We start from the raw sequence: 13,132 nt of genomic DNA, 5'->3' as shown, positions 1-13,132 counted from the left end.
CAAAGATTGAACATCAAATTTCTTTCTATTTTGTGGTTTCACATTGAGTTATCCTCAACATGTCCACCTCTTTAAGAGTTGGTACTTATACTTTCCTCTTTCTATTCAGAAAAGTGGGGAGGAGGAAAAGGGGGGGGGGGGGGCCGGGGTTGTGGTGGTGAAGCATGTTTTCACCATGGCTGCTCAATAGCAGCACAATATGAAACCTGATCTAGTTTGGTCGCTCAAAAGCATTACATTTTCTTGTAAAGGGCAAACTCTGGCAAAATATTGACCCTTTAGTTTATCATCTGCCCGTACTTTGCTGAATTTATAATCACCATGCTACGATGCAATGGGCACCCTGCCCATGTTTTATACTATACGGAGGCCTTCAAAAACAGGCCTCCATTAAAACACAATGTGAGTGCACATGCTTTGCTTTACATCAAGTATCAAAAGCACAAAATGTACATCTCTGATGCCAACTGGGCAAGGCGATCTCCCTTTGGTTGGTCGTCTTTTCAGAGTAAGGGACAGGCAACCCATCTACAAGCAATAATTTTAATGGGTGAGGTTACTTGTCTACCACCCCTTTAATCTTTCAAAGGAGAGCTTGCTCCACGCATCAGGTTCATTGTCCAACCAGAAGACAGATTTGGGGCAGAAATCAACCCAATCAGTTATGCAAGAGGGTGATTCTCAATGCTGGTTACATCTGGAATAGAGGCACTTCCCCTCTGGCCCACCCATCATAAATCTGGAGAGACATGTTACAATTATAACTTGCCTCTGCCCCTTGCTCTCTCTCCACCCTGAATTTTTAATTTTGTATCTTCCTCGTATCTTTTTCCACCTCTACTCTGTCCAACGCCTCCACTTGAAGGTCTCATGCTTCCTCTCCTATTGGATTCCTCGTCATCAGAGGAAGGTGATAAGATTCTAGAACCACTCCTGCCCTCAAATCTCCTATCTCTATTTGTGCTTCCTCTTCCTTTTCCTCCACCTTCAGTCTGTCTATATCTTCCACTATCATTCCCTATCTCATCATCTGAGGTAAAAGAAGATTTTTTGTGGACAGTTCCACCTTCACCCTTGACACTTACTCCTTTCTGCCTTCCCCTTTTGCTGTAACTTTGATCAAAATCAGCTCCCTCCCTCTCTGCCCGAACATCTTTTGGCTCCTCTCCTTCACTCGGATCATCTCTTCTATAGCGAACTCTCAGCCCACTTTTACTGTTATGTCCACTTCTGGATGCAGTCCTGTCCTCAAATCTCATAAATTTATTTGTGCTTCCTCTTTCCTTTCTTCTGTCATCAAACCTGCTATATCTTCCCCTATCATTCTGTATCTCATCATCTGAACTCAAAGCAGAAGTTTGTGGGTTGATCCGACCTCCACTCTTGACAACAAGTCCTCTTTGATTACCACTCTGATGATGGTCACCCCCCTCCCTCCCCTTCCAAATATATTTTTCACCTCCTTCTTTACTTGTGTTACCTCTCCTTTCGAGAACCCTCTCTGCATTACTGTTGTATCCACCTCTCGCTCTTCTCCTCTCTCCCCCTCTGACTGTCTCTTTCCTTCCGTCCCCATCATCCCATCTTCTAGATGAAGAGCATTGGCCCTTATCACCTCGAAGGATTGCTGCAGACCTGGAGGGAGCTTGGTTCTCATCACTGAGTTCATCTTCCGAAGAGTTTATAGTAGCATCATCATCATTCAACTTTTTGAGAGGAAAATGCCGTTTCTTACCCTGCGCTGTCTTTGATGAAGCCATTCTGGAAGGCTCATCATCGATGTCACCCACATCAACTTCAGAACTCTTGCCAGCAGAACTGCCTTGAGAAGAGTGAACCCTAGACTTAATACTTCTTGGGAGCTTGTTGGACTTCACAGAGGTCTGATCCTCATCGTCTCTCGAAGAAATATCTGCCTCTTCCTCCAAATCCTCATTAACTGCATTACCGCGTACGTGCCTCTTAATATTATTTTTTCGTTCTTCAGACTTCAACTTCCTACGATCACTACCAGCTGAAGCTACCTCTCTACAAGAGGCCAGTGTTCGATGTGAGCTTTCAGAAGGGTTCTTGAGCCCCCACCGCGAATCATTCTCAGCATGTGCTGATCTATGTTCACAACCCCTGTGCGTATCCGTAGGACGAACAGTATGACACTCACGACATTCTTTGTTCCTGTTGACGTTTTTGAACCTGCACCTGCATTTAACAAGGGGACAACAAATCTGAGGTTGATAGTGTCGTCTTACAATAAAGTCAAAAGGACAGAATAGGGATAAAGTGAGCATACTTTGGGCATATCCATTCACCCAGCAGGAGCTTTTCCCTTGAGTTCTTACTCAGCTGCACAACTTCATTCAATAGCCGACACACTGAATTCAAAACTCCAATAGGAAAGACCATCTGTGACTCTGCTTGAGGAGAAGCATTCAGTGCAAATGAGTACAGAACCCGAAGCACATCAACTATTCCTGCAGCAACTTTGGGAGCAGGTTCAGCAAATGCCCTCGTGCAGAAAGTTTTCAACTTACACTGCATACAAACCTGGTGTGCATGACAAGAGGTCAATCAATACATAGCATTGCAGACCTTGATAAACTTAGAGATATTGCTTGAACATCACTTCCTGGGAAGTCTGCAAAAAGAGCTACTTGGAGCAAACAGCCAAAACCTAGATAATTTACCTCATCTTCAGGGATATGACAAAACACCCTCAATCGCTTGCTGGCATTGACAACCTTCCTGTCCGTACTAGGACACCCTATGCTTGCAATCATCCATATGTCCTTCTTAGTAAAGAACCTGAATAGTACATATACAGCAAGACTTGTGATTAAACTATAACTGTAAATTACCAAGACAAAGGCAGCTCACAAACAAGCGTTACAATAAATCTCTGCCATAGGAATATTCTCTCAAATGGATCCGTGTTTCCTATTTTTTTGTGGGAGTTAGCAAGGAGAAAGAAACGTTGGGGAAAAGGAGAGAAGGTAGAAAGTGACGCACCTAACACGCGCCTCCAATATCAAATTCTCGCCTCTAATGCACCTCAAATGCTATGCACCTATAGACCGGTACAACCATGGGGTAACCGCAGCAAAATATGCTGCAAACTAGTCAAAGCTGAAGCAAGGAAGAGAATATAGGTGGGAAAATCTGCAAAGCTAAGAGCTAGCTTTCCTGGAGGGACGAGTTCTAGACAAGAAAAGCAAATAACATCCCACAACTAAACAGAGCCACACGCTTCTAGGATACATGACTTGTAGGCAAAGAAAAGTACTTTTCTAAAATTAGCAGATCCCGCAATCCTTCTAGCCAGGATAGGCGTCTTCTACACAAGAAAAGCAATTGCTTTTCTAAAATAGCAGCATGCCTCAAAACAGCCAGACCTAAGGCTCTTCGTAGCACTAGGGCCTTTTCTTGGGCTCCTCAATATCCAGGGAAAAGCTTCCCAAGGAAGTATGCCCTATTTGAGGCCTGGATCAGCTTCTAGGCTGATTCAGAACAGACACATCCACTCCTAGATCAGGAATCCTAGATCAGCCGCTCACACTCCTAGATTAGCCATCCAGCAGCCTAGATCAGTCGCCAACCAGGCTAGATGAGCCACAAATCAACCAGCCAGTCTCCATGTAGGTCGAGGCACTACCTTCCTGTCATGTGCATGGTGTACCTAGGGTTGGATAACAGGTGAACGTGGGTTACAGGATAGCATAGGGCTGGATCGCTATTTTTAGCCGAGATCGCTATATGTAGAGATTGGTTCATATATAGTGCTCGCTTTATATGGAGGGAGCTATTCATAGCATTGTGCTATCTATAGCGGGTTTCCTTCTATATAGAGGGAGGGCCAGTGCTATTGTGTAGATCAGTTGAGCGCTCCTCAACTGATGGATGGGGCTTGGACCCAGGCCGAGACTCTGGCCATCTACATGGCGGATCATAGGTGGTGTATCAAAGGTCCTCTAGACGGGCTCAGGTGGTATGGGATGCCTGGGTTAGATACGGGCCTATGGATGAGTCGAGCTGTAGCCCACGTGCTCGGGGGTGGTCGGGAGGATCGAGGCACCTGCTCTATGATTCTGGTTGTATTGAGGACGAGATTCTAGGTCAATGATAGGGTCAGATCATGCGGGGTCGTGTCATCTGGTATCAGAGCCATCCTATCATGATTGAATTCAACGCAAGGTATGCAGAAAAGATGTCTTCCAGGTACGTTTTTTGAGATTGCTCTTGCAAATCTGAATTCCCGCTGATGTATGGGCTGAATTGTTGGCTGATGATGTGCGCTCATGATTGGGAGAGTTGCGGAAGAAATAGAAGTCCATAGGCTGTGTGCTCTCTCTCGGTTGCTACGTGTTTGGAAATCGTGATTCCTTGAGAAGGGTAGGCGATGAGAAGACTCGATGCTTTCAGCAAGAGATACGAGGATGGATCGTTTCTGACCTATAACTACCCACGCTTGGGTTGTTGATGTGTTGGCTGTGTGGGGATGCGTGAGAGTGGGCTGGTTAGGGAAAGAATTTGCTCTAGGTTCTCAAGGATGAGATTCCTACGCTAGAGACCTAGATTTGCTGCAGTTGAGAAGTAGGAGGAAAGAGAGGGCGTTCATACGCCGGAAAGCGGCTTGTCTAGGAGATTCGGCCATCAAAGACAGGGGCGATATGATTGGGGGCAGGCGCTTAGCTCTGGGAAGGAGCATATGGCCTGATTTTAGCGCGTTTTGGCTATTTTTGGCTGGCTAGAGAAAAGCGGGACAGGATCTATTAAAAGCGAGACTGTTTTTTGGTTAACAAGCAAGTTGCTTTTTTGTTTTTCTCTAGCAAGGAAAGCACTTGCTCTAAATCTAGCGCGTTTTGGCTATTTTTTGCTAGCTAGAGAAAAGCGGGACCAGATCTATTAAAAGCGAGACTGTTTTTTGCTAGCCCTTCCTGGCTATTTATATACCCAGGATTTCTCTCTCTTTCTCACTTCAGCACTTCAGCGCATGAAGGTGAATTTCTCACCCTCTTTCCGTCTAAGATCAGCCTATCAGATGCCGCCATCTTTCTTGTTGTCCTCTACTCGCCTTCTTCCTTGATTCCACGCAGCACCAGATTCCCTTTTGTTAGTGTGAAGAGCACACGTTTGGACACAACTGCTTTTCCTCTAGTCCCTCTCCCGTGCGAGATATTTTCCAGCCATGGAAGGACATGAAAGTAATGAAACACCTACGTTGGATTACTATTTTATTGAGATGGAGGGCGAGGCTACATCTGATATTATTCCTCGTAGATCTCATGACTTGCTACGAGAGATGGATTCCTTGATGGATGAACTCTGGGCAGCTCTTCACTACTATAAAACCCCTCAGTACCAGAAATATATTGAAGAAGGCTCATGCTGTTCTAGCTGTAGACAGCTTGTTTTAGAGTCTTTGTACCGCTTCCAAGTTATTGAGAAGCGATGAAGAAGTTGAAATCCTCAGTTTCGACCGACACCTAATTATTTTTTTGCTCGACTGGATCTTTTGAACCATCTTGGTTCAAGAAGCTCCCCAATTTTGTATGAATTATGTTCTAAATTGTCTTGTTATTAAATTGACCAGGTTTTGGTTAATTTGGATTTGATTTGTAACTAAGTGGCATTTATAATTTGATTGGTTTTTTCAAATTATATAACGTGTACTTTTGTTCCATATATCTTGCAGTTTTTTAGATATATGGTACATTGAGGATGCCTGAGACTTTGTTACATCTTAAACTGGACTTAACTAAGACAATTGGATTTCCCTTTCTCGAATCTTGGTGCGTAGATTCCTGTTTGGTTTCTATTTGAAGTTTTGATCTCAATGTGATTGTGAGTTATGGCGTTTCTTCGAGTTACCGTTTGGACATATCAAGGTTCTTATAGACCAAGATAAGTCTTGTTGGATACCTTCTTTGAATCATGTCCAAAGGCGGGGTCATTCTGATTCTCACTCTTTTAGCCCGAGGTCATGGATAGTCCGGATTCAAGAGTTGTTAGGGATGCTACCTATTGGTTTTCTTACCTATTGGTTGGGGTATTGTAACACCACGGGGTGATATAATCACATTAAGAAAAGGATTGAGAACGGATTTGCCACCCTGACTCAATCTGGGATCATCTGAGTTGAAGAGAGATTGGCTACTTGATTCACTCATATTGTCCACTGAGTTTTTTATTTGTAGTATACTTTGGTGATATGGGACAATAAGGTATGTTACATTTAAGATTCTCTGATGTGGTGGTATAATCCAATGTGAAATAATACCCAAGGACCTCTAGGGTGAAGTACAAGTAGGCTGAATTGAATTGGGGGCAACCTGATTAGATTTTTTACGAGGGCTGACTAAGATTTTTTACCCTGAGTGAAGCCATGTGTTTTTTGGGTTCAAGCCTGGAGCTCCATAGTCTAGACTCAATCTCAGGGAGGGTTACCACCTCTTCTGATGATGGTCCGTCAGTGCCTTGTTTGGAACTTGATGTTCCTAGATAAGAGATCCTAAGAACTGCATGATCCCGTGATAGGAGCGGTTTATTGTGCACAAGTTTATACAGGATATCCGATGGTGGATCTTATTTTAAGAGATCTCGGATTTCATATTTCCGTAGTCTTTGGATCATATAGGATGTTATTCCTATAATGGTTGACTATATACATGTCTAGAATAGTACCATTGACTGGATATAGCCAACTGAATTTTTACTGATTATCCTCATGTAGGGGCATTCCGAGGATAGATCAAGGGGACCATATTTTTTGTCAGGATTTTGCCCTATTGATACTTCCATGAAAATTCTTCCATCATGAGTTATGAACAAATACCCAATTGTTCTGCGATGGAAAGTCTGTCATGTATTTCAACCCAAGAATTTGAATTACAAGGGTATTCCGTTGAGGGATTTTCAGAATACTAAGTAATTCAAGAATCAGGGTTGATAGAAATTGCAACCCAAAAATTGGCCTCGAGGGGTTCAATTGATGGGGTTGTTCGAACAATGATTCCTTGATCTCAACCTAAGATTTTGAGTTTAAGGATACTCAATAGTTCAGGTTGATAGAATCATTTACCTTCAGGTACGGATTTTACCATGCTTGTGTACGGATATGTCAACGGAACTAACTCTATGGATTCAAGCGTGACTTGATTTCTCGAGGAGAATACTCGATGATACGTAACCTTGTTTAGATTGCGAGATTTACTTTCCTTGGGTTGGTTATCAAAGATTGTGGCTTTGGCCTTAGACTCTCTTTGATTGGAATCTCATGGAAAGTATAGCACACTCAAACTGATAGTCAGAGTATAGTTATTGGCATTGACTCATCTTCACAGAGAGTTTTCGGGCTTTCTGGTGAACTCAAGAGTGAGTTCTTAGAGGAAGGGGAGAAGTCATGTGCATGGTGTACCTAGGGTTGGATAGTGGGCGGGATGGCTATTTTCAGCCGAGACCGCTATATATAGAGATTGATTCATATATAGTGCTCGCTTTATATGGAGGGAGCTATTCATAGCATTCTGCTATCTATAGAGGGTTTCCTTCTATATAGAGGGAGGGCCAGTGCTATTGTGTAGATCAGTTGAGCGCTCCTCAACTGATGGATGGCGCTTGGACCCAGGCCGAGACTCTGGCCATCTACATGGCGGATCATAGGTGGTGTATCGAAGGTCCTCTGGACGGGCTCAGGTGGTATGGGACGCCTGGGTTAGATACGGGCCTATGGATGAGTCGAGCTGTAGCCCACGTGCTCGGGGGTGGTCAAGAGGATCGAGGCAACAGCTCTATGATTCTGGTTGTATTGAGGACGAGATTCTAGGTCAGTGATAGGGTCAGATCCTGCAGGGTCGTGTCACTTCCCCATCAAGGTTGAAACCTAGGCCCACTCCTTGTTAAACTTGTCCATACTATGTACTTTAGCCTCGACGCAATTCGCGACTGGAATATGGACACTGCTGTGTCCTAACGAGTCACATTTTTTCCACATAATCCTTCAACTTCAATCCCGCCATAATCAAGTCCAATGATGATTCTCAGCCTGCCTGGGCAGCCCAATGACAAATCACTATCCAAAAACATGGTGTTTCTGGTAATCTTCTATGACCCTTCACAAATCATATTAGGTTCTCTAAAGTATCTCATCCAGTAAGAATTGTAATCGATTTTCCAAGAACAATGTGCCAGCACAAGTTCTATCTAGCAGAAACTTCAATTCAACACTGTATAGTACATTAGGACTGTACTCTGATACCGATTAGGTCTCAACCTTTGGCTCACACTAATAAAAAACATGTGGAAATGAAATAAACCAAAACATACACAACACCGGTGCTTATGTCAGACTCACCACCCAACCATAAGGTCGGTCCAAGCTCACCCATAAACCAAGAGATTTAGGGTCTCACTATGGCAGAGTAATTACAGAAAGGCTTGGCACACCCCTGAGGTGTACCTGAGACCACAATGTCAAGCTATAGAATCCTATCCAGGCTCAATCATCATTAGCCCCTACTATGAGCCTAGTCCCACTTTCTTTTTGTTCCCAAGAGAAAAGAACAATCCATGCAGCACTGACCAAAACAGAGGCTGCTGTACAGCCAGTTCTCAGGATCTCAACTCATTGCCTGCGGGCTCCCGGAAACACCTGCCAATAATCAAGGTGGAGACTGCTCAATCCGTGAGAATGTAAAAAGTGCATGCAGATCTGCAGAAATGCTCCTGCCTTCCCGCAGTCTTCCTACATCCCTCTGTACAATAAGTGTGAATATGCCCTCTGCCAGTGAGTTCAGTGGGTGTCAATTTGTGTGAAATGAATACCGATGATGGGTTCCAAAGGGACTGATGCCCTTAGGAACTAATCGAGAATCTTGGAGCGAATGCTTAAATGGCTTTTGTGGAGTTCAGCCATCTTCTCTGAGCTAGCTAGTCCTGTAACTACTACTCGTCGATCGAGCAGTAAAATAAGTTGTATCTTAATTCATTTTAAATGTTGGGTTTGGAGAGGCTGCAATCTGACCCATGTCAAATCTACACTATGAGTGGATCACATCTCAAATATAAGTAGTCCATTGCAAGGAGCTTGAAAACGCAAGTTCTCATTTGTGTTGCTCGTTAAGATGCCTCTTGGATGGCGCAATTTTCCCTACCCTTGATCCAAAGGTGTGTGTGCACTGAGGTGGCTGACTATGTAGAAGAAGTGATGTGGCACTGTCTGTAAGTCAACAATGATGACACAGTCAACTGTAGACAGTGTGGTAGCTTTGGCTCGGGGTACTGCTGCAGATAACGTGGGCACGGGCAGCAGACTGCAGAGAAACTGGGGGTGAGGGCCATAGGCATCCAACGCATTAGCCGATGTGTGATGAGAGGGAAACAGTAGGCAGACTACGCAATGGGTGACAAATTGCAATGTAGCGCGAGACATTTGTGGCAGCGTGGTGTGGTGGGTTGTTAGGCCGCAAATGTTGTTGGACGCGGTGCACGAAATGAAGGTGCGGCCGGCGCAATGGTTTGTCATGCACAGGGAGCGAAGATCGGGCATGGCACACATTCTGACGGCTCGTTTGAGCACAGCAGCTAGCTAGAGTCAAGGGCGAAGCGGCCACCTAGAGTCGTGCATGACAGCAGTGGAGGCTTTACTCTCACGGGGTCATTCTATCCTACCCTAGCATAACCTCAGCCATGGACAATTTTGTAGCTTCAGCATAGCTCTACAGTGGGGACTCTGATGCAAGCCCTCTTCAATGCAGTTGTACAGAGGGGTATTATTGGTATGCCATTATTGGTATGCCAGGCCCCAACATAAGGAATGACGATAGTAGTTAGTACAACCATGATGTCCACAGCTCTCTCTCTCTCTCTCTCTCTCTCTCCAGTCATTATTCCACACTTCCACTCAGTAGTTGGACGGTCGCAGTTTGTGAGAAAGTACTCTAGGCATATGGAACTTGCAGACTTTGGGAGATTCTAGGGACATACTGGGACGGGTAAGTCCAGCAGCTCCACATTTAATAGAACCAACAAAAATTTACTAGGTAAACACATCAACCCACAAAATGAAAGAGAAAGTCCGAACCTTTGATTCACCTGATATTCTTGTCATGATCACAGCTGAATTCTGAGATTGCACGCCTCATGTAAGCCGACATCTCAAAACGTGACTGGCCTTCGCCCTCGAAGGCAGACTGAGGCACGTCCTTAAAGTAGTCTTTCCGGTGTAAGACATCTAGAAACGCATTCCACTCAACCCAGGGATGGTTCATCTGAAGCCCTCTAGCCGATACATCAGATTTAAGCTCTTCTTCCTTGGCCAAATCTAAATTGCAAGACAAGATTTCCTCATTGTCAATGCTGGCCGGTTGCCCAGACTCTTTTGTCAAAGACTCCCGTTTAAGTAGCCCTATTGGGCGCTCTTCTTGCACAGAAATTCCCGAGCATGGTGCAGCAGACTTTGGTTCAGATGATGCAATCTTTGCTGTATGTTTACCTGCCAGGCTCGATATCTCCCCGTTCTGGACAAGTTCCTTGAACGTTGTAGTTACTTTCATCTTCACATTTTCCGAGCTGGTAGCCCTCGTACTTCCCTGTTTTGCGGCAACTTCCTTCTCTGCCTGTGGCCTATGAATTTCCCCGGCCGTGGTTATCTCCGAATTTCCTAAGCTAGCCAATTCCTTCAGTTCCGGAGTCCTATTGTTTCCTGATATTACTTCTTCCTGTCGCTCCAGCTTACTTATCTGCCGGTGCAAGTCATGTTCCTCTCCTATTTCTCCTTTTTGCTTCTCCATGTTTCCTGAGCTAGTCGATTCTTTCTGTTTCTGCGCCCTGCTACTTCTCATTTGTGCCACAATGTCTCCCTCTGTCTCAAGCATATCTGACCCCTCGTCTAAGTTGATTTTTTCAGCTGTAGCGGTCTTCACCGGCATTCTCCCTGAGCTGCTCGAATCTTCCTGTTCCCGAGCTTTACGAATATCCAATTTTGTGGATACTTCTTCCGGTCTCTCAAGCTTATTTCTATCCTCGTGGAGGCCTGTATGCTCTGTCGTTGCACTCACGTTCGTCTCCACCTTTCCTGGTGCGGCCTCTTCCAAAGCCTCGGCGTCACGCCTATATACCCTCTCGTTCACGTCCACGTGTAGTGAGATTGTCGATTCTTTCTGTTCCTGAGCCCTTAGACTTTCCAAGTCTGCTACTGAGCCCCCCTCTATCTCACGCTTACTTGCATCCACGTCCACAGCAGACTTCTCTACGTTTTCCATCTTCATACTTTTTAAGCTGGCCAATTCTTGCCGTTTCTGAGCCCTGGTGCTCTTCAATTGTGCTGCAAGTTCCCTCTGCTTCTCGAGCCTACTTATCAACTTATCCATGTCCAACACCTCTTGCGCGGCAGCCTTTTCCATCTCCCAGTTTCCTGAGCTGTTCGTTTCGTTCGGTTCCCCACTTCCCAGGCTTACCATTTCTTCCCACTGGCTCTCAAGCCTAGTTAGTTTCTCGTCCAAATCGAGATTCTCTGCCGTGTCGTTTGCATCCACCGCCGAGGTTCCGACAGGTGGGGTGTCGTCAACGGAAGATTCAGCAGGCATTGCGCAATAAGTGCGGGGGAGGGATACAAGACGGGTGGAAGCGGCAGGGAAGGACGAGTGTTGGAGCAGAAAGGGAGGAAGATGGAGGAGGCGATGGAGCTTGAAGGCACGGCAAGCCGTGAAACTTCTACGAAGAGCCATGGCTATGGCTGGTAGAGCTCAGACTACCAGGCAGAGGGCTGGGGGAGAGAGACACACACATAAACCTTAAACCCTAAACCCTTGCCCCCATAGGACTCGTTCAAACATAGATGGCAATTCATCAAGAGAGTCACCTTGTCCCATAGGGCTGGTTCAAATGCAATTGATCACATAGTCACCCCTCACTTGTCTTCCAGTCCGTCAAGAATCTTTCCTGTCGGATGCTCTCGAAATTAGAGGGCCGTTCCCTGTGTTGTCGGAACGTGATTGGGCCTTATCGGTAACTTGCATCTTGAGAAGTCTTGAAACCACTTTTCACCATTCTTTGGTTCCACAACACCCAAAACCTTGCTCATATAATTAATATGGAAACATCTAACAATCATCCCAGTCTTATGGTGTCAATTGTTGTCACTTGTGTCTCCCTTCATGAGAGAGAGAGAGAGAGAGAGAGAGAGAGAAAGAGAGCGGTGAGAGAGAGAGAGAGAGAGAGAGAGAAGAAGGAAGAGAAGGATGAAGAGAGGGAGATAGAGAAAGGAAGAGAGGGAGAATAAGTTACAGAAGATTGAGGATGGGATAGCAAAATTTGTGCTTATGCAAGGACTTCCACCTCTGTATAATGGTGATTGTATTTGTAAGTTGCCTCCTATGGTTGCAAATAATTGTTCTATGAATGAAATGGAGCATAGAAAAGATGGCCACCCATGGGTCCGATTCACGACTACAAGCATATCTGAGATTGTTAGTTTGTGGGCATGCATTCATTTCTGACCATGTATATTGTGGTTTTTTAAAGTTGAGGCAAAAACAAAAACAGTTCAATTCAAAAGGCATTCTTGGGTGCCAAAACAAAGGATTAGATGAGGATGAGATCAAGATAGGGAGAAAAAGGCCAGTTAAATATTGGCTTAGGGCTTCTGCAAATGTGTCACATGGACTTGACATTGAGTATGTAAATGTGGAAAGGACCTCAGAATCAAAACATTGGGAATCCTTTGAGATCTACGTTGCCAAAAGGATTGTATCCAATTGGTGTAGTATGTAGTGGAAAAGCTATTTCACAAAATATTTTGGGCATTTAGGTGCATTCCTTATGTCATATGCATGGGCATAAGCGGTGGCAAGAAAAATCTAGGAAGGCTATCACTTTGAGTAGGGTGATAGAGAATGTTGTGGCCCCAAGATTCTTTGGAAAGTGGACTTATTGTGGGGGTGAGACTATGCAATTCATGTGGTTTTATCTTGATGATTTGACTGATATGTGGCATCTAAACAAGAGCATTGTGAATCCACCTACAGTGCCACTACAACAATGGATGGAACTAACATGAGCTAAGAGGAAGTGGATGCATTGACCAAAGAAGGGTCATGTTCGAGGTCCATGAGATAATGTGGTGTGAGATAGTGCTCCT

The 13,132-nt window shown here is 44.8% G+C and overlaps 1 protein-coding gene across 2 annotated transcripts; it reads right to left on the bottom strand.

The window, feature by feature from the left end:
• Nucleotides 1–199: 199 nt before the first annotated feature.
• On the bottom strand, nt 200–11,793 carry LOC147879678 (uncharacterized). Of its 2 annotated transcripts, XM_087372072.1 has the most exons (5): nt 10,542–11,793; nt 10,087–10,502; nt 2,685–2,802; nt 2,291–2,544; nt 200–2,199 (listed from the first exon to the last, which is right to left on the bottom strand). In XM_087372072.1, exons 1-5 carry the CDS (start codon nt 11,718–11,720, stop codon nt 759–761), a joined length of 3,408 nt encoding a protein of 1,135 aa, XP_087228198.1. In that variant the 5' UTR covers nt 11,721–11,793; the 3' UTR covers nt 200–758. The 2 variants fall into 2 exon arrangements, with proteins under 2 accessions (XP_087228198.1, XP_087228197.1); XM_087372071.1 differs by having other exon boundaries at nt 10,087–11,793.
• Nucleotides 11,794–13,132: the final 1,339 nt, after the last annotated feature.

Source organism: Dipteris shenzhenensis, chromosome 33 (assembly GCF_047967505.1).
Source record: "Dipteris shenzhenensis isolate YYH24624 ecotype China chromosome 33, Dip_SZ_1.0, whole genome shotgun sequence".
Classification (NCBI taxonomy): Eukaryota; Viridiplantae; Streptophyta; class Polypodiopsida; order Gleicheniales; family Dipteridaceae; genus Dipteris; species Dipteris shenzhenensis.
The sequence above is the reverse complement of the archived record's forward strand: the minus strand, read 5'-3'. Positions and strand labels throughout refer to the sequence as shown.